Below are 25,700 nucleotides of genomic sequence, written 5' to 3'. Positions count from 1 at the left end.
GTGCATATGTTCTTGTAGCGCACATACTAGTGGGTGGAGATAATAAATAGCTTGTATAAGGAATAAATTGTATTTTCGAAGGTGATGCATGCTCCAGGAAATAATACAACATGGAAAGCTAGGCTGGGGGCTATGGTTTTAAATGAGAAGTCTGGATAGGCCTCATCAAGAAGATGATGTTTAAACAAAGATTTGAAGGAGTGAAGGAATCAAGCCTTTTTTTTTTTTTTTTTTTTTTGAGACAGAGTTTCGCTCTTGTTGCCCATAATAGAGTGCAATGGCACAATCTCGGCTCACTGCAACCCCCGCCTCCGGGGTTCAAGTGATTCTCCTGCCTCAGCCTCCTGAGTAGCTGGGATTACAGGCGTGCACCACCATGCCCAGCTAATTTTGTATTTTTAGTAGAGACAGGGTTTCTCCATGTTGGTCAGGCTGGTCTCGAACTCCTGACCTCAGGTGATCCACCGAGTTGGCCTCCCAAGCCATTCTTATATCTGTAGAATGAACATTTCAAGCAGAGGGAGCAGAAGCAAAGGCCCCGTGGTAGCCACGTGTCTGAACTATTTGAGGAACGGCAAGGAGGCCAGGATGGCAGGATCAAGGTGAGGGAAGAAAATAGGCTAGATCAGGTCAGGCCTTGCAGTCTATTTCACTGTCTTTTGTTGGAATGAGATGGAAAGCCAGTAAAGGCCCATTGGAGACAGCCTTCTGGCCACTGTACATTGATGCTGGTTGACAATGTAAATAGTAAATATAAATCACTAAGAAGATATAAATCACTAAGAAGATAAAGTGATTTAAATATAAATAACAAAGAAATATTTAAATATAAATCACTAAGAAATATAAATATGAATCACTAAGAGATATTGAAATATAAATCACTAAGAAGATAAAGTGGCGGTTCTCTTAGCATGTCATCTGGCAATATATCACCCTCCATCTTCATCTCTCTGATATAAATGTCATATCCAAAATATACCACACTGCATTCTTCCTCTAAAATTTCAGATTAGATATGTTCCGGCCTTTGTCTAAGCTGTCTCTATCTCTGGGGCTCAGATACGTCAGGGCTGATAGCATGGGGCTTTCAGAAGTCCATTTGTGGGAGGGATAATTTTCAGATAAAGGCGTTCTGGAAAAGGGAGAAGAATTAGAAAGTATCCATCATATCTGTAGCAGATATTTATTATGTATGTGTGTGCTCCTGTGTGTATATGTAGAAACCAAACATCCTGAATGGCTCCTGATCGCGCCAGTGGGTGTCCTCTGTCCTTGCATCATTATTAGTAGCATCCCTCTCCATTAGGGGAGGAGATGGAGTAGGGTCTTTAAGAATGTTACGAGACACAGAGCCACAAACAGTACTGGGATAGGACCCAGCTCTCAAAGTGTGGCCCAGCCATGGCACAGCTGGAGGTTCACAGAGATGGTGCCCACCCAAGGCAATGATGGGACATACATAAACTGCCTTGCAGGCAGGTAGAATCCAGTTCAGTTAGGCCCTATCCAGACACATAAAAGGCACACTCAAATCAGGAAAATTGGAGGAGGTTTAATAGGGACGATCTGCAAAGCACTGATGTGTGCAGAGATGCACCAACGCCTCACGGAGTGAGGCATCAGGCAGGTTGTGGGAATCTGGAAGGAGAGAGTCCCACGGAGAGGTTACCTCGAGAAGAGCAGTGGCCTCTGTCAAGGAACCCAGTGGCCTGAGGCAACCCTGCAGGGAGGAAGCCAGCTGAGGGAGTGGATAACCGGACTTCAGCCACCTTCCTTCCTCTGGGAGAGCCTGCTGGGGCTGGATCCAGGGCAGAGAGCCAAAGGGAGAGGCTGGGAGGATCTGGAAGGCCAAGCGGGGGGTGTGAGGTCACAGCTTCTTCGTGTGTATCACCGGTGGGGATTGAGAGGAGAGGAAAACCACGATGGAGGGCACGGGACTGTGGGCAGCTTTTTCGAGCACAGGTGAGATAATCCCTGCGATGACCCCCAGAAATATTGAGAGGGAGGCTCTTTGAAAGGGGATGGTGTTCTGCAGAACAATAGAGGCTTCATGAGCCACTGAAATAGAGGTTGTTGGGATTAGTGTGACCCCATTGTGAACCCTGGCCTAAAGGGACCCAAGGAAACAGGGGTATGTTTAGTTTAGGAACATTGCTGAATTTCCAGATGTTCTTCTCTGAAGCATGCACAGATCTACGATTGTCTCCTCTCTAAGGGTTGTGTGCAGTTTCTTACCTTCTGTGAACCGGCTGTGAACTCAGTGCCCCTGGGTGGTAGCAGAAGCATGAATGCTGAGAGGAAGGATGTTGCCGTCAGCACTGTGTGGTTTTGAATGAGATAAAGAATCAGCGACGGATGTAGCTGCACACATACTTTATTTTGTTGATTTTCCAATTGATGAAGTATTTGATAAGCATGCCTGATAAGATGGATAAAACAGGCTCTTTCCCAATGGTCCATTTTTGTAATTTAAGTACATCGATTTGTTTTAGATTACATTTGGTGATTTTTATGTTGTTTCTGAAAAAGGTAATATAGACACATGGCTTAAAAATAAAACACTATGAAAAAATCTCATTCCCACTCCTGTCCCCTGTTCTGTTCCCACACCTCTTATTCCGATGACCATTTGTTTAAAGATTCATGTAGATCCGTCTAGGGTTTCTTTGCAAAAAGGCAAGCACATAAACACATGTTATTACTCCCTCCCTTTTCTTACACAGAAGGAAGCATTCAATACAAAATACTTTGTACCCCTTAATAGTACATCCCGGAGATTATTCCGTATCAATACATACAGAGATCCCTCGCTTTATTTTTTACAGCTGCATAATATTCCATGGGAGAGATGTTTTGTAATTTATTTAACCCACCCCGTTAGGAACATCATTCAGGTTGTTTGCAATCAGTTTTTCTCTTTTAAAAAAAATTTTTTTGAGATGGAGTCTCGCTCTGTTGCCCAGGCTGGAGTGCAGTGGTGCAATCTCGGCTCACTGCAACCTCCGCCTCTCAGGTTCAAGCAATTCTCCTGCTTCGCCTCTTTAGTAGCTGGGATTACAGGCACGTGCCACCACGCCTGGCTAATTTTTGTATTTTTAGTAGAGACGGGATTTCACCATGTTGGTCAGGCTGATCTCGAACTCCTGACCTCTCGATCCACCCACCTCAGCCTCCAAAGTTCTGGGATTACAGGCGTAAGCCACCATGCCCACCGCCAATTTCTCTTATAAACAATGCTGCAATGACTAATCTGGTATATTTATTATCTTTCACGTGGGCAGAGATATTTGTAGGTTGAATTCCTAGAAATGGGGTCAGTGAGTCAAAGAGTAAATGCATTTGCAATATTAATGTATTCATTTTTCACTGAATCTCTGTAGTTTAGCAATGAATTGAACAACTGCATATTATTTATGGGTGAAAATCCCCAGAGAAAAAAGAAATGCTGTGTCCAGATGTAACCTTCAGTCAATGTAGAGTGATAGTAACCACCAGTGATGAATGTCTCGGAGTGCTTGTGCATCTGTGAGTGTGTGAGTGTGTGCTCCTTTGTGTACTCTGAACCCCTATTTGAAAAAAGGAAAAAAAACTTAACCATCGGGTTAGTAGACAGATAATCACTTCACTCCACTTTCAAATCAATGAGCTTCTTATTCCAGCTTATATTCCAATAGTCCAAAGTTTCCAGGGAATAAAGGTAAAACAATCTGAGAGCTCTAAAGTTCTCCACAGGGCAAGTATCATGTAAACTGATAGATGATGTTAAGGTTCTCAAGGTGGAGACTAAACAGTTCTCCCATTCTCTGCAACATAAACATAAACTTAAAAATTACATGGTAAGCTAGATCTTCACTTTGAAAATAACCATGGAATTTGAAAAAATAAAACTAAAACAAAACACACCACCATGAACAAAAAAACCACAACAAAACAAGGGGAAAAAACCGACTTTCTGGTGTTTTTGCTAAAAGACAGCAGGGTGGATTGGGGGAAGCTCTTCTCATAAAAGAAGTGCTAGACAATCTGGCCTTTTAAAGGGTCTTGAAACAGAGTATGCAGTAAAACTGAGCTGTCGAAGACCCTCAGAGATGGTCTCACCTGGCTAGTTCTATGAAGCGCCTAGCAAGAAGAAAGTTTTTCTTTCTCATTTTCACTAATGTGGTTTGTGGTTAAAGAGGTGCATACCAACGGCAGGTCTGGGATGTGAGATGTGTTTGCAAAATTGTTGAATTTATATTTTGCAATACCAGCCTGACTCAGGAAATGACACTCAACTGCATTTTCTTGACCTGAGTGGAGATTAGTTGAGAATATGTTTGATAGGTTAACAAACGTCGAGAAACATTTTGACATAGGACGTGTTACATGTAACTAGTTTTGTGAAGAAGATGCCCTTAATGGGTATATTTTCTCTGAATGACTCATCATGGGCTTGGGTTATTGTAACATCCAGCAGGTATGTTGGGCTGTGGAGAGCTGTTTTTTCCCCTAGTGGCCTTGGAGGGTGAGGTTTGGAGGGCTATTTACATTTTTCTGTGCACGGCACAGCTGTGCAGTGGCCAGCCATATCTTTCGAAGATGCTCATTTGTTGGGGTTCAGGATGCACCACCTCAAAACATACGGTGGGAGATAAGATGTGCCACCCCAAAATACACTTCTTGGCATATTTCAAGCTGGTTATTCAGATAAACTGCAGACGCAGGAGTATCTCTGAAAAGCTGCCCTTTGTAAAAGAAATTTATGCCTATTGTAAATTGAAAGTTACGTTTCTTGTAAAAGAAATCTACATTAGTAAAACTAGCTGTATCAGGAAGAGGGCTGTTCCTAGATAATTTTTATTACCTGAGATACTTCATTTGCATAACAAGACAAACTTTTACTCACCTTATATTTCCTCCCTCCCCTTCTCATAGCTTGTCTCTACCACCCCAGGAAGCCCCAAGCTCCTCCTATTCCTTTCTGTAGCTCAGGCTACTATATAAGCTTCAATCACCTGGTCTTTCTTCAACTCTCACATTTTCATGGGACCCCTGTGCCAATGTATGTAGTTAGACATAGTTTTTTTCTTGCTAATCTGTTATATGCCGATTTAATTCATAGCCCTTCCGAAGAACTAAGGAGGGTGGAGGAAGACAATTTGGTTCTCCCTGCACGAACTGCAGTGTATTTTTGTGGGCCCAAGGTCAAATACCAGCTCCACTGTCCCAGACCTGTGACCTTGGCTGAACAGAATAATAATCCTCCTGTCTAAAGAGGACAAAAGCACATACCTCCTAGACAGTTCTGAATAGTGGTCCCCTGTTAAAGAAAACTTCTTCTCAACCTCACTCCCTCTTCACCACTTCTTTCCATTAATATTACAGAGAATCCTTTACGGGGAATTTCTTTTTTTAAAAAATTATTTATTTATTTTGAGACAGAGTTTCACTCTTGTTGCCCAGGCCGGAGTGCAATGGCGCGATCTCGGCTCTCTGCAACCTCCATCTCCTGGGTTCGAGCGATTTTCCTGCCTCAACCTCCCAAGTAGCTTGGACTACAGGCATGGGCCACCACCCCTGGCTAATTTTTGTATTTTTAGTAGAGACAGGGTTTCTCCATGTTGGTCAGGCTGGTCTCGAACTCCCGGCCTCAGGTGATCTGCCCTCCTCGGCCTCCCAAAGTGCTGGGATTACAGGCATGGGCCACCACGCCCGGTGGGAATTTCTTAAACATTAAGTGTTTAATGTTTTAAAAACCCAATAACATCAGCATTTTTAATAATAATTTTTATTGTAAATTGATAATTTATAATTGTGTATATTTCTGGGGTACAAAATGATGTTATCATTTATAAATACAATGTAAGAAAATTAAATTAAGCTGGTTAACATATCCATCACCTCAAATATTTAGCATTTTTTTTCAACTTTTATTTTAGTTTCAGGGGGTCCATGGGCAGGTTTGTTACACAGGCAAATTGTGTGTCACTGGGGTTTGGTATGCTACTGATCTTATCACCCAGGTAGTGAGCATAGTACCTGATAGCTGGTTTTTCAACCCTCCCTCCCCTTCCACTCTCTCTCCTGTAGTAGTCCCCAGAGTCTATTGTTTCCATCTTTATGTCCATGTGTACTCAATGTTTAGCTTTCACTTAAACGTGAGAACATGTGGCATTTGATTTTCTGTTCCTGCATCAATACACTTAGGACAATGGCCTCTACTATCCTAAGCTGCATCTTTTGCAGCTGTATCCATGTTGCTGCAAAAGATGTGGAATACTATACAGCCATAAAAAAGAATGAAATCATATCCTTAGCCTTTTTTGTCATGAGAACATTCGAAATTTACTCTTAGCAATTTTGAAATGTACAATACTGTTTATTAACTATATTCACCACACTATGCAATAGATCTCAAAAAAAACTTCCATATTCCTCCTGAGATTTTCATACCTTATTCATCATCTCCCTAATACCCTTACCCTCCAGCCTCTGTAACTACCCGTCTATTCTCTGTTTCTATGAGTTTGATTGTTTTAGATTCTTCATTTAAGTGAGAATATGCAATCTTATTTAAGATCAATTAGTTAAATTTCAGTGTGTATAAAGTATTTGGTGTCAATGCCTATACATTTCTATAGAATGAAACAGGACAAAACCTTTCCCACCTGAGCCACAACCTGAATGCTGGTGTTGTCTTCACTACAGGTGGGCCACAGAGCTACGGCCTACACACCTCACTGCCTTTTGTAGGGAATCATGGCTAAGAGTCAATGCTTGGAATCAGGTGCACAGGGATCAAGTCCCATTTCCACCACATATATGTGTGTGTCCTCAGTTAAGTTACCTGACCTCTGTCTGCTGTAGGCAAAATTCTTAGTTACGTATATCAAAACCATCTCCTGGTGCATATTACAGAATATTAGGAAGCTCAAGCATCTCAGGGATGGGGAAGGATTAAGGAAATAGCCAAGAATAACATCCAGATTATACTACTGGTCCGCTACGGAGCCCACTACCCAGATTTCTGGGTGAAAGAACATGATGTGCTGCTCAAGGTCTGACTGGTAGAACTCCCAGCAGTGGTACCTCTGAAATGCTGTGTTCACCACGCTCAAGTTTTCAAATCTGTAAAACGGGTATAGTAATAATATTTACCTCATGGGGTTATTTTGAAGCTTTAATAACACGGTGTACAGAGACCTCAGTATGGTGTTTGGCACTTAGTCAATGCTCAGTTAATGTTTCCTCTTCATTTCCTCCTTCATTTTCTTCTACCTAAACTTCTCCTCTATTTTCTTTTTTCTGCTTTTCTTTTTCTTTCTCTACCTTCTTCCTCCTCCTCCTGTTTTTCTCACTTCTTCACTTCTCTTCCATCCCCTTTCTTCTTCCTCATTCCTTCTTTCTCTTCCTAAGAGTTGGTAAGAGGCAGCGTATGACTATTCTGCCAATGGAAACAATTTTCCCTGTTTCTGTGACAGGGGGTGTCATGGGGTACAGCGCCAAAGAGCTACTATTTAGTTGGATAGTACCATAAATTAATAAATGCTCAATACCCCGCTTTCTCCTTTTCTTTCCCCCCTCCACTCCCAGTATTTACCCACTGGCATCAAATCTGGAATGGGCTATCTTCATATCAGAACCAGGAAAAATGGTAGGGAGTTGCCCAGAAACTATAAACCCTACGCGAGGAGGGATTTTGTTTAACATCTTTTTTTGAGATTGAATTTACAAACATAAAATTTACCCTGAAAGTATATGATTCAGTAGTTTTTAGTATATTCAGTTTTGTGACTATCACACACGTTTACAACATTCCTCTCAACCCCAAGAAAATCCCATTCCTGTTGGGCTGTCACTCCTCATCCACCGCCATCCAGCCCTAGGGAACTTCTAATCTACTTTCTGTCTCTATGGATTTGCCTATTCTGGATATCTCATGTAAATGGGATGATACAATATGTTACTTCTTGTGACTAGCTTCTTACACTTAGCATGTTTTTGAGGTACGTCCATGTTGTGATATGTGTAAGCACTTCGTTTTTTTTCTTGGCTCAGTAATATTTCACTGTGTGGGCAAATCACATTTTGCGTATCCATTCATCAGTTAAGGACATTTGGGTTGTTTCTGTTTTTCAATTATTATAATTCCTTTATGAACCTTCATGTACATTTCTGTGTGAACATATGTTTTCATATCTCTTGGGTAGATATCCAGGGGTGGAATTTCCAGGTCATGTTCACTCTGCTTCACATTTTGAGGAATTGCCAGATTATTTTCCAAAGCAGCTGAGGACAGGGATTTTTGTCTGATTTGTTCACTGCTGATCAAGTGCTGACATATGGTAAACTTAAAACTATTTATTAAATAAATTGAATAAATGAATTAATAGTTGTCTGCCAAAGACATTATTTTTCCTTATATATGTAAGCATGCATAAACAAATATATACATATATAAATATAAATGTAATAAATATAAATACATATAAATATATATGTATATATTTATTTATTTATTTTTCCAGATAAGATCTCCCTGTTTTACCCTGGCTGAAGTGCAGTGGTGTGATCTTGGCTCACTGCAGTCTCCGCCTCCTGGGCTCAGGTGATTCTCCGCCTCCTGGGCTCAGGTGATCCTCCTCCTTCAGCCTCCTGAGTAGCTGGGACCACAGGTGTGCACCACCACACCTACCTTTTTTTTTTTTTTGGTATTTTTAGTAGAGATGGGGTCTCACCATGTTGCCCAGGCTGGTTTCAAATTCCTAAGTAATGTGCCTGCCTTGGCCTTTCAAAGTGCTGGGATTACAGATGTGAGCCCCTGCACCCAGCCAACATATTTTTGTTTAAACATTACATACAGCATATAGTTTTTTTGTTTTGTTTTGTTTTCGAGACGGAGTTTCACTCTTGTTGCCCAGGCTGGGGTGCTGTGGCTTGACCTCGGCTCATCTCAACCTCCACCTCCCGGGTTCAAGCGATTCTTGTGCCTCAGCCTCCCGAGTAGCTGGGATTACAGGCATGCGCCACCATGCCTGGCTAATTTTCTGTATTTTTTAGTAGAGACGGGGTTTCTCCATGGGCATATAGTTTTTTAAAGTGGCAATTGCTGTTTGTTAAAAATGGAGTTTTAAAATTCTACTGTAGCTGTGCAGTTCTAGGAAAGAGGTTTTTTTTGGCATGTTGTCCTGTGTGCCACCTTCTCACTTGGAAAGGAAAAGAAATTAACTGAGCATGAAACTTAAGTGAGATAAAATTGTATGTGGCAATACATGTATACAATAAAACAGGACACGTATTGAAGTGCTAAAAAACAAGAAAGTAGTTTCTTTATTGTTATCTTCCAGTCTGTTGCTAGCTTGGTAGCTAGAAAACCAAGCTTTAGGACATAAAATATGAGAAAATAATTTATGAATGAGAATCTGGATGAAGTTGTCATTTTAGTTAATTCACCATTCTCTCACGTTTGCCACCACATTTCTGTGCTTGAGCTTGCATGATGGTGTGCACAGCGATAAATCATTTTTATGTGATAGAAATTCCTTCTCCTGGATAGAATATAGACATGCACAGAACAGACACCTTGTCTTGAAGGTCTTTATATTCCTGGAACCCGGCCCACAGCCAGGTAAATAGCAGAGGCTCAACACAGGTTTTGAGTGTATAAGTGAATGAATGAGTGAGCTTTTGTTACATGATTTTCGTGTTTATGTGCTATTTTCTTTTTTTGTAGATGGTTTTAAGAACTTAATTTGGCCGGGCGCGGTGGCTCACGCCTGTAATCCCGGCACTTTAGGAGGCAGGCCGAGGCAGGCGGTTCAGGAGCCTGGCCAATATGGTGAACCTCCGTCTCCACTAAAAATACAAAAATTATCCAGGCATGGTGGCATGTGCCTGTAGTCCCACCTACTGGGGAGGCTGAGGCAGAAGAATCGCTTGAACCCAGGAGGCCGAGGTTGCAGTGAGCCGAGATCGCACCACTGCTCTCCAGCCTGGGCGACAGCATAAGACTCCATCTCAAAAAAAAAAAAAAAAAAAAAGAACTTAATTTCAAAACTGTGCATACATATGTGTGTGTATATATGTATACAACTTTCCTTTTATACACACACACCCATATATACATATATACGCACACACACATAAGTAGAAGGATAAGTAAAAACATAATTTTCTCTAGGTACTATGATTATGGGTGGTTTTTATAATCTTATTTGTAACTGCTTATATTTTATTATATTTAAAGTCTATTTCATTTAAAAATATTTAATTAAAAATAAAGATTGAATACATTCAAAGCATATAAGCTTACAACAATCAAATGAACACATCCATCACCACCCATGTTGTATATTAGATTTTCTGAACTTAGAACTGAAAGTTTGTACTTTTTGACCATTTCTCCATTTCTGCCAACCCCAGCCTCCTGACAATCAACATTCTACTCTCTGCTACGAGTTTGGTTTTCTTAGAGTCCACATATGAGTGCAATCATACAGTATTTATCTTTCTGTGTCAGGCTTAATTCACTTAGCATAATGTACTCCAGGTTCATCCAAATTGTCACAAATGGTAGGATTTACTTCTTTTTTATGGCTGAGTAATATTCTATTGTATATATGTACCACAATTTTTTTATGTATTCATCCCTTGATGAATACGATGGATACTTAGGTTGATTTCAAATCTTGGCTATTGTGAATAATGCTATGATGAACATGAGGTTATTTTCCTATTACTTTTCAAAAAACCATGTAGTACACTATTGATCTGGAAATGTATAATAAATGCATTTTTGAAAAGAAAAAAATGATTTCTAGGTACTTGATGATAGTTTTTGACAATCTAATTTAAAGAGTTGAGTTACTTTTTTCTACATGACTTTTAAAGATTATAGCTTTAGAATACGTTTTAAAATAAAATAAATAAAAATGCTATTTCAGAAGAATATTTGTCTATGTATGTATAGAGGAGGAAAAACAATCCAAAAGAAAGAATATTTAAAGATAAGCTAAAATATGTATCATATAATGTGGAGTTAAAATCTTAGGATATAAATTCCAGGAAAAATGTATATATAATACACCAAAATATTAATATTAATGCTATTGATTTCTGATTCTTGAAGTTACAAGTAGTTGTATTTTTTCTTTGTACTCTTATTTTTCAAAATTATATGTAAGCACACAATTGCTATTACAACCTGAAAAATTATTTGTAGAGCTTATTACTTTTTACAAAGGAATGTCTTTCTGAAATATACATTTAAACTTTGCTTTGATTACTAATTATTTAGTAAAATATTAATAAGCAGAATTTTACAATTTATTAGAGTAAGAAAAATTTACTGTCAGGAAACAAAACAAAATAACCAAGACATTCTTCAGTTGGTAAGTGGATAAACTGTGGTACCTCCAGATAAATGAATATTATTCAGTGCTAAAAAGAAATGAGCTCTTAAGCCATGAAAAGACATGGAGGAACCTTAAATGCATATTGCTAAGTCAATGAAGCCAATCCAAAAAGGTTACATGTTGTGTGATTCCAGCTGTATGACATTCTGGAAAAGGCAAAACTGCAGTGACAGTAAACAAACAAACAACAATGGTTGTCTGAGGTCGAAGAGAAGAAGTGATGAATGAGCAGTTTAACAATTCTGTATGATACTATAATGGTGTGTGGAAGTCACTCTACCTTTCTTAAAACCTCTAGAATGTACAACATCAAGAGGGAGTGCCAATGTAAACTATGGGCTTTGGGTGATAATGACATGTCAATGTTGGCTCATGGATATTAACAAATGTACCCCTCTGGGTGGGATGTTGATAGTGGGGGAGACTGCATGTGTAGGGAGAAGGAAGAACAGGAGAACATTCTGTATTTTTTGTTGGATTTTGCTGTAAACCTAAAGCTGCTCTAAAAAAATAAAGTAAAATTAAAAAAAAAACACAGTGAATGATATTCAGTATCCCTATTTCAATGAATTATATTTGGGGCTTTCTTTTGGAATTTTTGTTTGCTTTTGTTTTTCACTCGCTCTGAAAAATGCTGCATTGAGAAAGCATTGCACAGTTGCTTCTTAAATATTCAAGAATGTGTTCCTCCCCTCAGCTGAGATATTTGACCTTCAGCCTCTTTGTGTTAGAATATAAGAATGGAAAGTGTAATTGTCCCAGGGAATCAAGTAAACATCTTATTAGAAAATCTTTTGAGAAAATTTTGGCACAAGTTGGTGTTCTGGGTGTGTTTAAAATGCATATAAAGAATGGATCATATATAAACTTTGTCCATGTGCTATGATGGGCTAAATTTGATATCAGAATGGGTTTTAAGAAATAGATATACTCAGCATCTATTCACTCTATTTCTGGTGACGACACCCTGATTTTCCTCTGGAGAGCTGCCCATTACTTTACTCTCAGCTGATGTGAGGCTCCACCCCCAAGATCAGGCCCACAGAAAGTGACTCGGACCCAATCTAATTAGAGCACTCCAGTCCCTTGCCACAGTGACTGGCTCATAAATGGGCTCAATGAATGCTCATGGCAAGAAATTTCTTAAGTGACTGGAATGAGGTGGGGTGTGTGTGTGTGTGTGTGTGTGTGTGTGTGTGTGTGTGTGTTTTGCAAAGTATAGAAGAGCATGAATTCTGGAGCCCTATTGCTTAGGTTTGAATCCCAGTTCCCCACTTCCACCACCAACCAGCTAGGTAAGCTTGGAAAAGTCACTCTTCCTCTCTGGGCTTCAGGCCTCAGTCTCTTTCCTGTAAGATGGGGTCAAAAATACTACTTATCTCATGGGGTTCTTATGAGGATTGAACAAGTTAACTTTTGTGGAGCACGGCACGGTGTTTGTCTCAACATTTTCACTTGGATATGTAACAAGCATCTTAAACTCGACGTACCTCAAATGAATTCTCCTTTCATAGTCTTTCTCCACTCGGTAAATGACAACTCCATCCTTTCAGTTGCTCAAGCCAAAAATCTTGGAGTTGTGTCTGACCACTCTCATTGTCTCTTTACTCCATCGGCAAATCCTGTCTGTTGTACCTTTAAAATATATTCAGAATTTAATTGCATCTGCTGATGCCAACCCAGTTCAAGGTACCATCATCTCTTGTCTGGATTATGGCACCATGGCTTCCAAAATGGCCTTGTTGCTTCTGTCCCCGCCCCACTTCCGTTTCTGCTCAATAAACAGCCAGAGTGAGCCTGACAAAACACGTCAGGACATGTCACACTTTTGCACTAGTGCCTATCTCCGGGTCCCAAACACACAATTACATCTCTATCCTTATCTCCCACATATTTCCTCCTTGTTCTTCCTGTGCCATATACCTGTTACTTGACTTCTGCTGTTCTCTGAACACACCAGGCTTGCTTCTAACTTAGGGCCTTTGCAATTGAGAAAGCATTGCACAGTTGCTTCTTAAATATTCAAGAATGTGTTCTTGAATACATTCTTCTGTCTGGAGCCGTGTTCCCCCAGATTTCACCTCACCTTCTTCAGATTCTTACCCAAGTGCCACCTTATGAGTAAGACCTTCCTTGGTCCTTTACCCAAAATTGCAACCTTCCCCCCAGTCTTTATCCTGTTCCCTGCTGGGTTTGTTTCTTAGCCCTCACCATCACCTCACATGTGCTATGGTTTACTTATCTTGTGTATTGTATGTCTATTTCCCTTTAAAACATAAGCTTCTGGTGACTGAATTTGTTTAACTGCTATAAACCCAGTACTAAAATAGTTCATGGTGCTCAGTAAATATTTAATGCACAAATGGCTGAATAAGGGGATGCAAGTAAAAAGAATAGGATTACAGTGTGATACTCATCAACATATAGTTGTGCAGTGCCCTCTAAGCACCAGGGACTTGCTCGCCACTGAGGATGTACCTGAGACAAAGATTGTTTGGCATCCTTCTACAATCTAGTTGGGGATGGAGGTGGGGTGGAAAAACTGTCCCAAAAAATCAGGAAGTGTAGGATGCATATGTTTATCCATGATATGAGCTTATAATCCAGACATGAAGGGCTGTAAAAGATGTCTCAGATCTGGAGTGTCTAAACTGTCACCTGAAGGTTAAGGAATAGCAACTGGGTGAAGGAGGTGGGGCAGTGGGAGAGCTGAAAAGTCACCAGCTCTGTTAAGCTGTGGTCAGACCTAAGGGAGGATGTGGCTGAGAAGTTGACTTCTGATGAACTATCTTTACTCTGATGAAATAAACAAGGAAGCCTAGAATGAAGGGCAGGCAGCCCAAGTGAATTAAAAGCATTCTGAGGCATCTTGCCAAGTTCTATTTACTCTTATTTCATTAAAAATACAGAAAGAGTAGTAAATACAAGATTCAGCCTTGCTCAGTTTCAGGATGTGGGAGGAGAAATCATGCAGCTGTCTTACATGAATCTGCTAGAAAGAAGCAGGTCACAGGTGCTCTGTGTGGCATCAACGAGCATGCTTTTCTGCTGTTTTTGATATTCAGCATTTATCTATTAGTCTTTTCATGATTGTATCCTGCATTTCAGGAGGCACAAAACATATTAAGGAGACAAAGACCTCCCTAAAAAAAACCAGGTTAACCCTGAGCTTCCTGGTGACACTCAAAGCCTTCTGACCAGGAGAAGTGTGAAGAAAAGGCGAGAACAATCCCTGAACCAACCAAAGCCCACACGCTGCTGCATCCCGCGCCCAGTGCCCACGTCCCACCGCCATTGCCAGCATGCCCGAGAGAATGGCGGAAGGGGATGCTATAGGAGATAAGGCCAAGGTGAAGGATGAACCACATAGTAGATCTGCAAGTTGTCTGCTACGCCTGCCCCTCCAAAGCCAGAGTCGAAGCCTAAAAAGGCCCCTGCAAAGAAGGGAGAAAATGTACCCAAAGGGAAAAAAGGGAAAAGTTGATGCTGGCAAGGAGTGGATAACCCTGCAGAAAATGGAGATGCCCGAACAGACTAGGCACACAGAAAGCTGAAGGTGCTGGAGGTGCTGAGGAAGTGTGTGCATTTTTGAAAACTATGTATTTCTGGTGGCTGCAGAGTTTGAAATGCTGCTTTTTATCTTTTTTTAGGTTTTTTTTTTTGAGACGGAGTCTTGTTCTTTCGCCAGGCTGGAGTGTAATGGTGTGATCTCAGCTCACTGCAAACTCTACCTCCGGGTTTCAAGCGATTCTCCTGCCTCAACCTCCTGAGTAGCTGGGACTACAGGCACGTGCCACCACGTTTAGCTAATTTTTTTGTATTTTTAGTAGAGATGGGGTTTCTCCATGTTGGCCGGGATGGTCTCAATCTCCTCATCTCATGATCTGCCCACCTCGGCTTCCCAAAGTGCTGGGGTTACAGGCGTGACCCACCGTGCCTGGCCCTACTTTTTTTTTTTTTTTAATCCAGTTTTATAAAAATCAGAATTTTGTTTTACTCTTTTAAAGCTATGTTGTTAGTACACAGAACACTTTATTGTCTTTTGGGGAAGGGGCATATGTCACTAATAGAATGTCTCTGAAGCTGGATTGATGTGGGGAAAACATCTTTCCCTTCTAGTTTTTAATTTTTTTTTTTAATCTTTAGTAGACATGGAATTTCGCCAGGTTGGCCAGGCTGGTCTCGAACTCCCGACCTCAAGTGATCTGCCCATCTCGGCCTCCTCAAGTGTTGTGATTACAGGCATGAGCCACCATGCCCAGCCCCCTTCTAGTTTTGAAAGATTTCCTCTTGGCTGCCAGGAGGAGGGATTCCCTGACTTTGACCACATGGTCACCTTGGCACAAAAGCCTTGTAGTGTGGAAAAACAAATTCATTCATTTTTAAGTCCTCTTCTTCCTTTCCATCTTTCAGCATAGACTTATCTCCCTTAAATCCAGACACCTGTTGGGACCTGGCCCCCAATAATTGGTTACCAGTGTGTCAGGCAATCTGAACTTTCCAGTGATGCCACTGAGATGGTGCCCCTCAAAAGAGCAGTGGTTCCAATTCTAGATTGTGGGTCTTCAGATAACCCTGACTTTGAGGAAGTGAAATAAAAATGACAGAATTCAAAGTTGTTAAACAATGTGCTAAATGTGAAATGTCAACCCTCACTCTAAACTTTCTCTGTGCAGAGCATCAGTCGAAGACTTCATGGGTTTTACAGTGGCTTTCTGATTTTTGGTAGTCCATGGAAGAAGAGAGTTTGAAAGTTGTTGCATACTGTTAATGACTGTCTGCCCATGTGCTGCTGAAATACCATGAGTGCTGATGGACAGTCTCTTTAATAAAGCTGAATACAGTTTGGCTTGGGGGGAAAAAAAGGCTTCCTGAGAGCTGCCACAGATCTGTACCCGAGAGCATGTTTCCAGAAGTTCCTACTATGGACCGTAAGTCCCATTTGAGAACAGACTGAGCCTGTCAACTGTAAGCCTTTGTTTTCACATTTACAAGATGAAAGTCATCACATGTTTACATGATGGCAGTGTTGTGAGGGTACTGTTCACAAAGGACCTGACACTCAAAGATGTTAGCAATTATTGTTGAAAGAATAAAACAAGAATTATGTATGAATTGTAGCATCTCCCTTTTCTCCTTTTAACATTGTGCTTTATTCCTCAGCAAATGAGCCAACAGATTCTTGTTGATAGATGGTTTTAGCCGGTGAATCCGATGAAGACCTTGGATCTGTTGGTGAATGTCCAGCCTGTTGTCACGAGTTTGAACTGTGGGAGAGGGAGTTGTTTATTCCGCCGGCATTGCTTGAGTGCCAACCACATACTGGGCACGGTTCTGGTGCTAGGGACAGAGAACTTGGTATTTCTGGTGAACAAAGCCAGGCAATGGCCCTGTTGGCATGGAGTTGACCTTCTAGTAGGGGAACTGAAGACAGGAGGCTCCCCCATTTCTAGAGGCTTTCCCAGGGACATTGGCTGCTTTTTGCTTGACATATACACTCACATATTCTTGCAGCAAGCCTGAGCCACAGGGAGATTACATGAGATGCTCAGGCTCAAATTGCAGTGGGGGTAGAGAGCTGGTATTGGAGTCTGGGCTCTGGTGGTTTTATATGGACTGGCAGAAGCCATGTATACACAGTGAAGTAGAAAGAACAGAATTTCTCTCTCTCTCTCTCTCTCTCTCTATGTGTGTGTGTGTGTGTGTATATGTGTGTGTGTGTATATATATACATGTGTGTGTGTATATATATATATATATGCCTCTTGTCCCCAGGTGTCCCCAAATCTGTTGTTCTCCCCACCGTTCTGCTTAAATGCTGTTCCCTCCTTTCTGCAAACCTTGCTTGCCCTTCAACAGCCTGCTGTGGTGTCACTGTATTTTCAAAGACTTCCTAAAAACTACTCCAGGCCAGGTGTGGTGGCTCACATCTGTAATCCCAGCACTTTGGGAGGCTGAGGCGGGTGGATCACCTGAGGTCAGGAGTTCAAGACCAGCCTGGGCAACATGGTGAAACTCCGTCTCTACTAAAAATACAAAAATTAGCTGAGCACGCTGGCACGTGCCTCCCAGCTACTTGAGAGGCTGAGGCAGGAGAATCGCTCGAGCCCGGGAGGCAGAGGTTGCGGTGAGCCGAGACTGCGTCATTGCACTCCAGCCTGGGCAACAGAGTGAGACTCCGTCTCAAAACAAACAAACAAACAGCACTCCGATTCCTTGTGATTCCCCCATTTTCTACATCACCACTGCAATATTAGTGCTTATTTGTTGAATACTTGCTAGGGGCCAGACATTCAGCTATGTTCTCTATACACATTACCTGATTCAACTCTCAAAAGAATTCAATGACGCCCACAGATATTTTGCAGCCTGTTCGACAGATGAGAAACTTGTCCTTCAGAGAAGCTTTATTATTCGCCCAAATAGCAAAGCCCACCCAGGTCTACCTGACCACAAAGTGCTCTTAAGTGCTGGGCTATATAGGGATTCCTCAAAGCCAGTTTATTTCCGTGCTCTCAATACCCAACACAGTACCTGGCCCATAGTGGGTCCTTACTATTTGTTGAATGAATGAATATCAGAATATGCCATTTTTCAAGCCTCAGTGCAGTGTAACTATGCACAAATAAGTCTGCAATAATGATACTACCATATGTTGAGTGTCTAGCCTGGTCTAGGTGTGTATATTATAAATTAATCCCCACTTCAAGCTGATGAGTAGACATTGCACTGTACCTATTTTACAAATGAGAAAATAGAAATTAAAAAATATTGGTAACTTGCCCCAAATCATACCATGGCAACACGGTGTGGAAGGAGGATCTGGGTAGTTTCTTGTATGTTGTTATCTTCTTACTTCCCAAATATACCAGAGTGTTAGAAGCTTGTAACCAAGCTTCCTGCTGCAGAAAGATAAAATGCAAAATGAGAATACTCACAAACCAAGTAATGTAGCAGAAGTAAAGCGCTATAGGGTTCCTTTAGGTTTTATTTCCTCAAGTGTTTATTATATTTCCCAGAAAGAGAAACTAACATCTGTAGTTGCCCCAAACCCCTGATGATTAATAATCAGAAATGAAATCAAAACAAACTTGAAACTGTAACCGTGTGAGGGTTGAAAACCTGACATTCTCAGGCACGTCAGTGAGAGGGCCAACGAGTACCACCCCTTTGGATGGCGATATATTTCAAAATTTTAGTGCTTGTGTCTTTTGACCCAGGGAGTCTACTTTTAGGAGTGCATGTACTTGGACACCTAAAAAATATGCCGCCACAAGAATATTTGTTGTAGTATTCTGTGCTCATTTATATAGGTCTAGTTAAGTAAACTCTAGCATACTATATGATAGAATTCTAGGGGTCATCTAAAAGAATTGGGTAAACAATACATGCTGGTATTTAATGTCTTCAACACACATTACTATGTGAGGAAAGCTAGGAAAACAACAGGATATGTCTTATGCTATAATTTTAGTGAAACAATGAAGATCTCTCTCTCTCCCCCCCCCCTCTCTCTCTCTCTCTCTTTCTTTCTCTGTGTATATATGCTGCTTGTTCATTAAAATGGGAAGCGGGGAGTTCAGGGAAGAAGAAAGAATCATTTTCTGAATCTAGCACTTCGATCTATTTCACATTTATTCCATGTATGTTTATCATATTTATTGTCAGAAACAAATAGCCCTTTCAAAGGGGTGTGTTTTGTGGCAGGTATTAGATGTTTCGTTTCACAAGCTGGAAAGCTATAATTTCCAACGGTTCAGTTTCATAAAGAGCAGGTGGCAAACCTTCTTGCATGGTAACTGATTTTGAACCTTGCACTACAGGGATCATGAAAGAAAGCACATGCCCAAGAACAAGAGAGTAGAAGAAGGCAGGGAACACAGTAAGGTCAGAAATTACAGAAATGAATCCAGAGGCAAAACCCACATTTCTGTCATTCACTAACTGGTTTGTTCAACCAGCATTTAGAGACATCAACTTGATCGCAGGATACTTAGAGAATAAATTTCAATTGCTGACAACCTAGCCTTGTGCAAACTCCTAGTTTCCTGAGGAGGGGACACCTTGAAGAAATTCTCAGAGTGTGCATTCCCAGGCTAGGTGGTCCAGACCAGAGCCTCTGAGATGGGTATTGTCTCATGAGATCTGCTGGCATCTATGTTATTCAGCGAGAAGAGTGTACAACAATTTGCAGATCAAACTTATCTTGGGAGCTGAGTGGGGTTAGAAAAGGCTTCCTGAGGATGTCTCATTGAAGTTGAGACATGAAGGGTCAGCAGGAGTCAGCAGGGTGAAGGCATGGCATCTGTGAAGGCCTAGAGGCAGAGGAGAGCTTGGGCTCATTGGGGGCAGAGAGAAGGCCAGCAGGAGTGGAGAAGCATAGGAGCTGTTGGGGACAGAGGTGCCCATGGAGGCTGGAGAAGCAGATGTGGGCTGATGACAAGCTGCTTGCCATGTCCAGAGCAAGAGGGGAGGGAGTCAGAATTATGTTGTCAAAGTTATGTCTTTAAAAGGAGTGACTTGGAAAAAAAAACCCACCAGCCTATACCAGTGGTATAGAAAATACATGGAGGAAGGTGGAAAGAGTGGAATCGGGAGATGGTGGGGAAACTCTTCCTGGGTAAGAAAGGAGGTGAACTGTTTCTTGGACTAAGTTAGTGGTAGTGGAGATGAGGAAATGGATATTTAATGAATAATTTGCAGGCAGTAGGAACTGTTGTCCATGTGGATATGTGGAATGAGGGAGAGGGAAGAGTCAAAGACTGTGAAATTTCTAGCTTGAGTAACTGCAGGAGATGTTGGTTCTTTTCACTGAAATGCAAAGGACCAGAAGAGGAGCTGGTTTGACAGAGAAAGATTAACAGTTCAGTTTTGGACAGAGTGAGTCTGCATTGCCTATGAAAGCACTCGAATGCAAATGTTGTCTTTTCTAACAACTCTTTGGTCCCTTCAGGACCTTCCAGCCATGAGCTCTCTCATCTTTTCGTGATCTCTCACCCTTCTTTTGCCCCTGCTTCAGTTTCTGTGGGACTTAGATGCCACGGATCATTATTAAAATCCCATCCTTAAGGTGAGTGGATGGCTTGAATCCAGGAGTTTGAAAACAGCCTGGGCAACATGGCAAAACCCCGTCTCTGCAAAAAAATACTATAAGTTAGACAGGTGTGGTGGTGCACACCTGTAGCCCCAGCTACTCAGGAGACTGAAGCAGGCGGATCGCTTGAGCCCAGGAGGTTAAGGCTGCAGTGAGCCATGGTCTCAGCACTGCATTCCAGAGCCTGGGTTACAGAGCAAGACCCTGTCTCAAAAAAATAAAACAAAACAAAAACAAACAAACAAACAAACCAAAAACCAAAAAACAAAGAACAAAAAACAAAGAACAAAAAACAAAAACAAAACAACTCACAAAAACCAAAACCAAAACCAAAACCAAAACCCATTCTTGCTTAAAGTTTCTGCTTCCTTGACCTTTTATTCTCCGTTATACTTACCGGTGTTAGGGGCTGAATGGTGTACCCCCCAAATTCATATGTTGAAATCCTAACCCTCAGTGCCTTAGAATGTGGCTGTATTTGAAGATAGGGTAATAGCTTTAAAGAGGTAATTAAGTTAAAATGGGTCATTAAAGTGAGCCCAAATTCATTATGACTGGTGTTCTTATAAAAACAGGAAAACTGGACAGAGGAGTTCACAGGGAAGACCATGCGAAGACAGAGTGAGAAGACAGCCACTTACAAGCCAACGGGAGAGGCCTCAGAAGAAATCAGCCTGGTGACGGCTTGATCTCATACTTCTAGCCTCCAGACCTGTGAGTCAATACATTTCTGTTGCTTAAGCCACCCAGTTGTGGCACTTTGTTATGGCAACCCTGGAACACAAATACATGCAGCAAATCCCAACCCTGTCAAATCCAACTCTGTTCACTTTCACCCTTTTGTTTAAACAGTGGTGAGTGGCTGGGCAAAAGAACACAACCTACTAACTGACCTTTTAAAAAATTCCTGACCACTTGATGATACCCTGAGAACCCACAGTCCATTTGCTCTCCTGGTCTCCTTCCAGGTCTACCAGCACCCCACCAACTCTTAGAAGACAGCTTTTTTTTCTCATTTCGCTGAGAAGCAGCAGAAAATTACATCCACGTCATCATCATCAAATCCATGAACTTCCCAACCCTGAAAGCTGTTTTCCAAATTTCTTCTGTGAGGTGGTGGAGCTCCTACCCACACTCTCACCTGTGCTTTGGATACCTATCACCAATATATGAGTCCAGGAGTTCAAGACCAGCCTGGGCAACATGGTGAAACCCTGTCTCTACATAAATAAATAAATAAATAAATAAATAAATAAATAAATACAAAAAATTAGCCAGGCCCATGGTAGTACGTTCCTGTAGTCCCAGCTACTTGGGAGACTGAGGCAGGAGGATCACTTGAGCTCAGCAGGTCGAGGGAAATTACTGGAGCAATTGTCAGTTGTTGCCTGCCTACTGAGTCATCCCAGCATCCTGCAAACATACTGTGATAATCTCATCTTAGAACAAAATATTCTCTCCTGCCTTGACTGCCCAGCATCCTCTAGCTATGGCTTTATTTCTTGATTCCATTTTACAGAAAAGCTCTCCACACACACACAAACTCCACTTACTAACTTACTGATACCACTTACCTTCTCACATAGTCTCCTAAACCTACTGTGGGTGGGCTTTGTCCTCATAATTCCTCTAAAATTATTTCTCTTGTCAATATCATCAATAACTTTCAGGGTACCCTTCCTCTTGTCTCAGGGATCATCCTTCCCAGTTCTCTTTGCTGAAGCTCTCTCATCTTTCTGACCTCTGCCACAGGAGTAGCCCATGGCTGAGCCTCTGGAACTCTTCTGTTTCTGCACACACTCTTCACATGATCTTATATATACTCTTGGCTTTAAAAACTGTCCATAGCTAAGACCTCCCTTATTAGTGTCTCCATCATTAATCCCTTGCTCAAACTCCAGAAGCTTATACCCAAGTGGCTCCTTGATGCCTCCTGTTGGGGGTCTAATAGACATCTCAAACTTAGCACATCAAAAACCAAATTCTTGATTCATGCCTCTTCCCAAGACCAAATCTACTTCACCTCCCATTTTCTCATCACTGGAGATTGCAGTGCTTTCCTTCCTTTGGTCAGTTACACAAATAAAAAATCTTGGCATCATCTTTGACTCATCTCTTTCTTGCAAATGCTACATCCAATTCATCAGCAAATCCTGCTACTGCTACCTTCAAATTCTATTCAGAATCCATCTTTTTTTTCTTTGCCACCTTCATTACTGGTATTACAGCCATTGTAACTGTTGTCCATCCTTATCCTCCTACAATTTATTCTCAATATCAAGCCAGATTGAGCCTTTAAAATAGTATGTCAGATCAAGTCATTTGGTGACCTTGTATGGGTTAAAAATAAAATGCACACGAATGGGTTAAAAATAAAATACAAAAACAGACACACAGACCAATGAAACAGAATAGAGATCTCAGAAATAAGACTTCACATCTACAACCATCTGATCTTTGACAAATCTGACAAAAACAAGCAATGGGGAAAGGATTCCCTATTTAATAAATGATGCTGGGAAAATTGGCTAACTATATGCAGAAAATTGAGACTGGGCCCCTTCCTTACATGTTTTTCAAAAATTAACTCAAGATGGATTAAAGATTTAAAATATAAAACCCAAAACTATAAAGGCCCTAGAAGAAAATCTAGGCAATACCATTCAGGACATAGGCAGTGGCAAAGATTTCATAATGAAAATGTCAAAAGCAATTGCAACAAAAGCAAAAATGACAAATGGGATCTAATTAAACTCAGGAACTTCTGCACACCAAAACAAACTATCATCAGAGTGAACAGACAATCTGCAGCATAGGAGAACATTTTCACAATACATCTGACAAAGGTCTAATATCCAGAATCTACAAGGAACTTAATTTACAAGAAATAAATAACCCCATTAAAAAGTGGGCAAAGGACATGAACAGATATTTCTCAAAAGAAGACATTTACACGGCCAACAAACATATGAAAAAAAGCTCAACATCATTGATCATTAGAGAAATGCAAACCAAAACCACAATGAGATACCATCTCATGCCAGTCAGAATGGTGATTATTAAAAAGTCAATAAACAACAGATGCTGGTGAGGCTGTGGAGAAATAGGGACACTTACACTATTGGTGGGAGTGTAAATTAGTTCAACCATTGTGGAAGACAGTATGGGGGATTCCTTAAAGATCTAGAACCAGAAATACCATTTGACCCAGCAATACCATTACTGGGTATATACCCAAAGGAATATAAATCATTCTATTATAAAGATACATGCGTGCATATGTTCATTGTAGCACTATTCACAATAGCATTGACATGGAATCAACCCAAATGCCCATCAGTGACAGACTGGATAAGGAAAATGTGGTACATATACACCAGGGAATACTGTGCAGCCACAAAAAGGAACGAGATCATGTCCTTTGCAGGGACATGGATGAAGGTGGAAGCCATTATCCTCAGCAAACTAACACAGGAACAGAAAACCAAGCACTGCATATTCTCACTCATAAGTGGGAGCTGAACAATGAGAACACATGAACACAGGGTGGGGAACAACACACACAGGGGCCTGTTGGGGAGAGGGGAGGGAGGGAGAGCATCAGAAAGAATAGCTAAAACGTGGGGCTTAATACCTAGGTGATGGATTGATAGGTTCAGCAAACCACCATGGCACGTATTTACCTAAGTAACAAACCTGCACGTCCTGCACATGTATCCCAGAACTTAAAACAAAATACAATAAAATAAAAATATAAAATATAAATAAAACGCACAGTCCAAAAAAGTCATCCTGTCCTACAGGGCCATGGGTGATCTGGCCTCCTGCTACTTTCCGAACTTCTGTTCTGTTTTCCTCAATGCTCTAGCCTAACTACAATTGGCCTCCTTGCTGCTCCCGAACAGGCAAAGGGCTTTTCTGCCTTAGAGTCTTTGCACCTGCCATTTCCTCTGCTTGGGAAATGTTTGTCCCAAGGGAGTTGGGTAACTTGATAGCTCACATTACTTAGATCTCTGCTTGAATGTCACAGATGTTGTCTTAACAAAGAAGAGGCAAGAAAAGCCACTTTATTATTTATTAAACTCCCACAGAGTGCAGTATTACTGTGTGCCAGACCCTGCTTCAAACACATTTCATGGACTATAAAACTGCATCTCTGAGCAACTCCATGGAGCTGGTAGGAAAAACTTATACTTAATGGGTGATTACCATGTTTATGCTAAACACGTTGTAGATATTAACTCACTTAATTCTCGTAACAATCTCATGAAGTAGGTACTGCTACCATCCTGGCTTTACATCTGAAGTACGGAGTTGGGTAACTTGCCCCATGTCATCCCAGATGAACTAAATTTGAACCCGGAGCTTAGCCACTGATGCCACTTGAGAGAAGGAGTCAGACTTGAGTCTTGAGTCTTTAAAGGTGGTTGACCAGGCATTTGTCAGAGTTAAGAAGAAGACGTACGACGACACCCTTTTCCAGGCAGAGGGCATTGTGTGCACACAGGTATAGAAGCGGGCAGCCCGCCCTCATGCGTTCCAGGAAGCAAATGTGGCTCAGGTGTAAAGTAAAGTGCCCAGTTGATGAAGGGAGTTAGGGGAGGGAGTATAAGGATGTACTGGCTGCCCTCTTACCACATCTGCAGAGGATTAAGGTGGCTATTTCTCCCTAGAGGTGGAGTGGGTGGGTCACTGCACAGGAGCCTTGGTCTTTTAAACTCTTATTGGTGTAACCAGCGACTGAACTCTGAGGCAAGGGGTTGGGGGTGGGAAGGGAAACAGAGAAAAGGCAAGTGAAAGAGAAGGGGAGGTGCAGTTTCAGAACCCAGCCAGCCTCTCTCTTGCTGCCTAGCCTCACGCCGGCCTCATCTTCGCCCAACCGACCCCACCTGGAGTCCTATGGCCAACTGCGAGTTCAGCCCGGTGTCCGGGGACAAACCCTGCTGCCGGCTCTCTAGGAGAGCCCAAGTCTGTCTTGGCGTCTGTCTCCTGGTCCTCCTGATCCTCGTCGTGGTGGTCGCGGTGGTCCTCCCGAGGTGGCGCCAGCAGTGGAGCGGGTCGGGCACAACCAGCCGCTTTCCTGAGACCGTCCTGGCACGATGCGTCAAGTACACTGAAGTCCATCCTGAGATGAGGTGGGTTGGCGACTAATGCCCACCGGTGGGCACTGCGGGGACAGCAGGGCCCGGCGCGCGGGGGAGGCGCCCAGA

General features: G+C 41.7%; 1 protein-coding gene and 2 long non-coding RNA genes across 6 annotated transcripts in view; 2 read left to right on the top strand and 1 right to left on the bottom strand.

Moving 5' to 3' along the window:
• Nucleotides 1-1,757: 1,757 nt before the first annotated feature.
• LOC108585847 lies at nucleotides 1,758-24,889 on the bottom strand. Of its 4 annotated transcripts, XR_002521956.2 has the most exons (5): nucleotides 24,737-24,889; nucleotides 18,192-18,298; nucleotides 12,887-13,031; nucleotides 2,239-2,523; nucleotides 1,758-1,843 (listed from the first exon to the last, which is right to left on the bottom strand). It is a non-coding gene; the product is annotated as an uncharacterized LOC108585847 (long non-coding RNA). The 4 variants fall into 4 exon arrangements; XR_001902355.3 differs by lacking the exon at nucleotides 1,758-1,843 and having other exon boundaries at nucleotides 1,961-2,523; XR_004182839.1 differs by lacking the exon at nucleotides 1,758-1,843 and having other exon boundaries at nucleotides 1,961-2,321.
• Nucleotides 1,856-21,734, top strand: LOC116274212. Its single transcript, XR_004182840.1, has 3 exons — nucleotides 1,856-1,965; nucleotides 21,066-21,204; nucleotides 21,459-21,734. It is a non-coding gene; the product is annotated as an uncharacterized LOC116274212 (long non-coding RNA).
• A 164-nt stretch (nucleotides 24,890-25,053) lies between the features above and the next one.
• Nucleotides 25,054-25,700, top strand: part of CD38 (CD38 molecule) — a 73,290-nt gene continuing 72,643 nt past the window's right edge. The window contains exons 1-2 of the mRNA XM_021938323.2: nucleotides 25,054-25,145; nucleotides 25,343-25,625. Coding sequence (XP_021794015.1) covers nucleotides 25,390-25,625 — 236 coding nt within the window. The 5' untranslated portion in view covers nucleotides 25,054-25,145; nucleotides 25,343-25,389. The remainder of the gene's footprint in view (nucleotides 25,146-25,342; nucleotides 25,626-25,700) is intronic.

This window comes from Papio anubis, chromosome 3, assembly GCF_008728515.1.
Source record: "Papio anubis isolate 15944 chromosome 3, Panubis1.0, whole genome shotgun sequence".
Taxonomy (NCBI): domain Eukaryota; kingdom Metazoa; phylum Chordata; class Mammalia; order Primates; family Cercopithecidae; genus Papio; species Papio anubis.
Note: the sequence above shows the minus strand (reverse complement) of the source record. Positions and strands in the feature narration are given on the sequence as shown.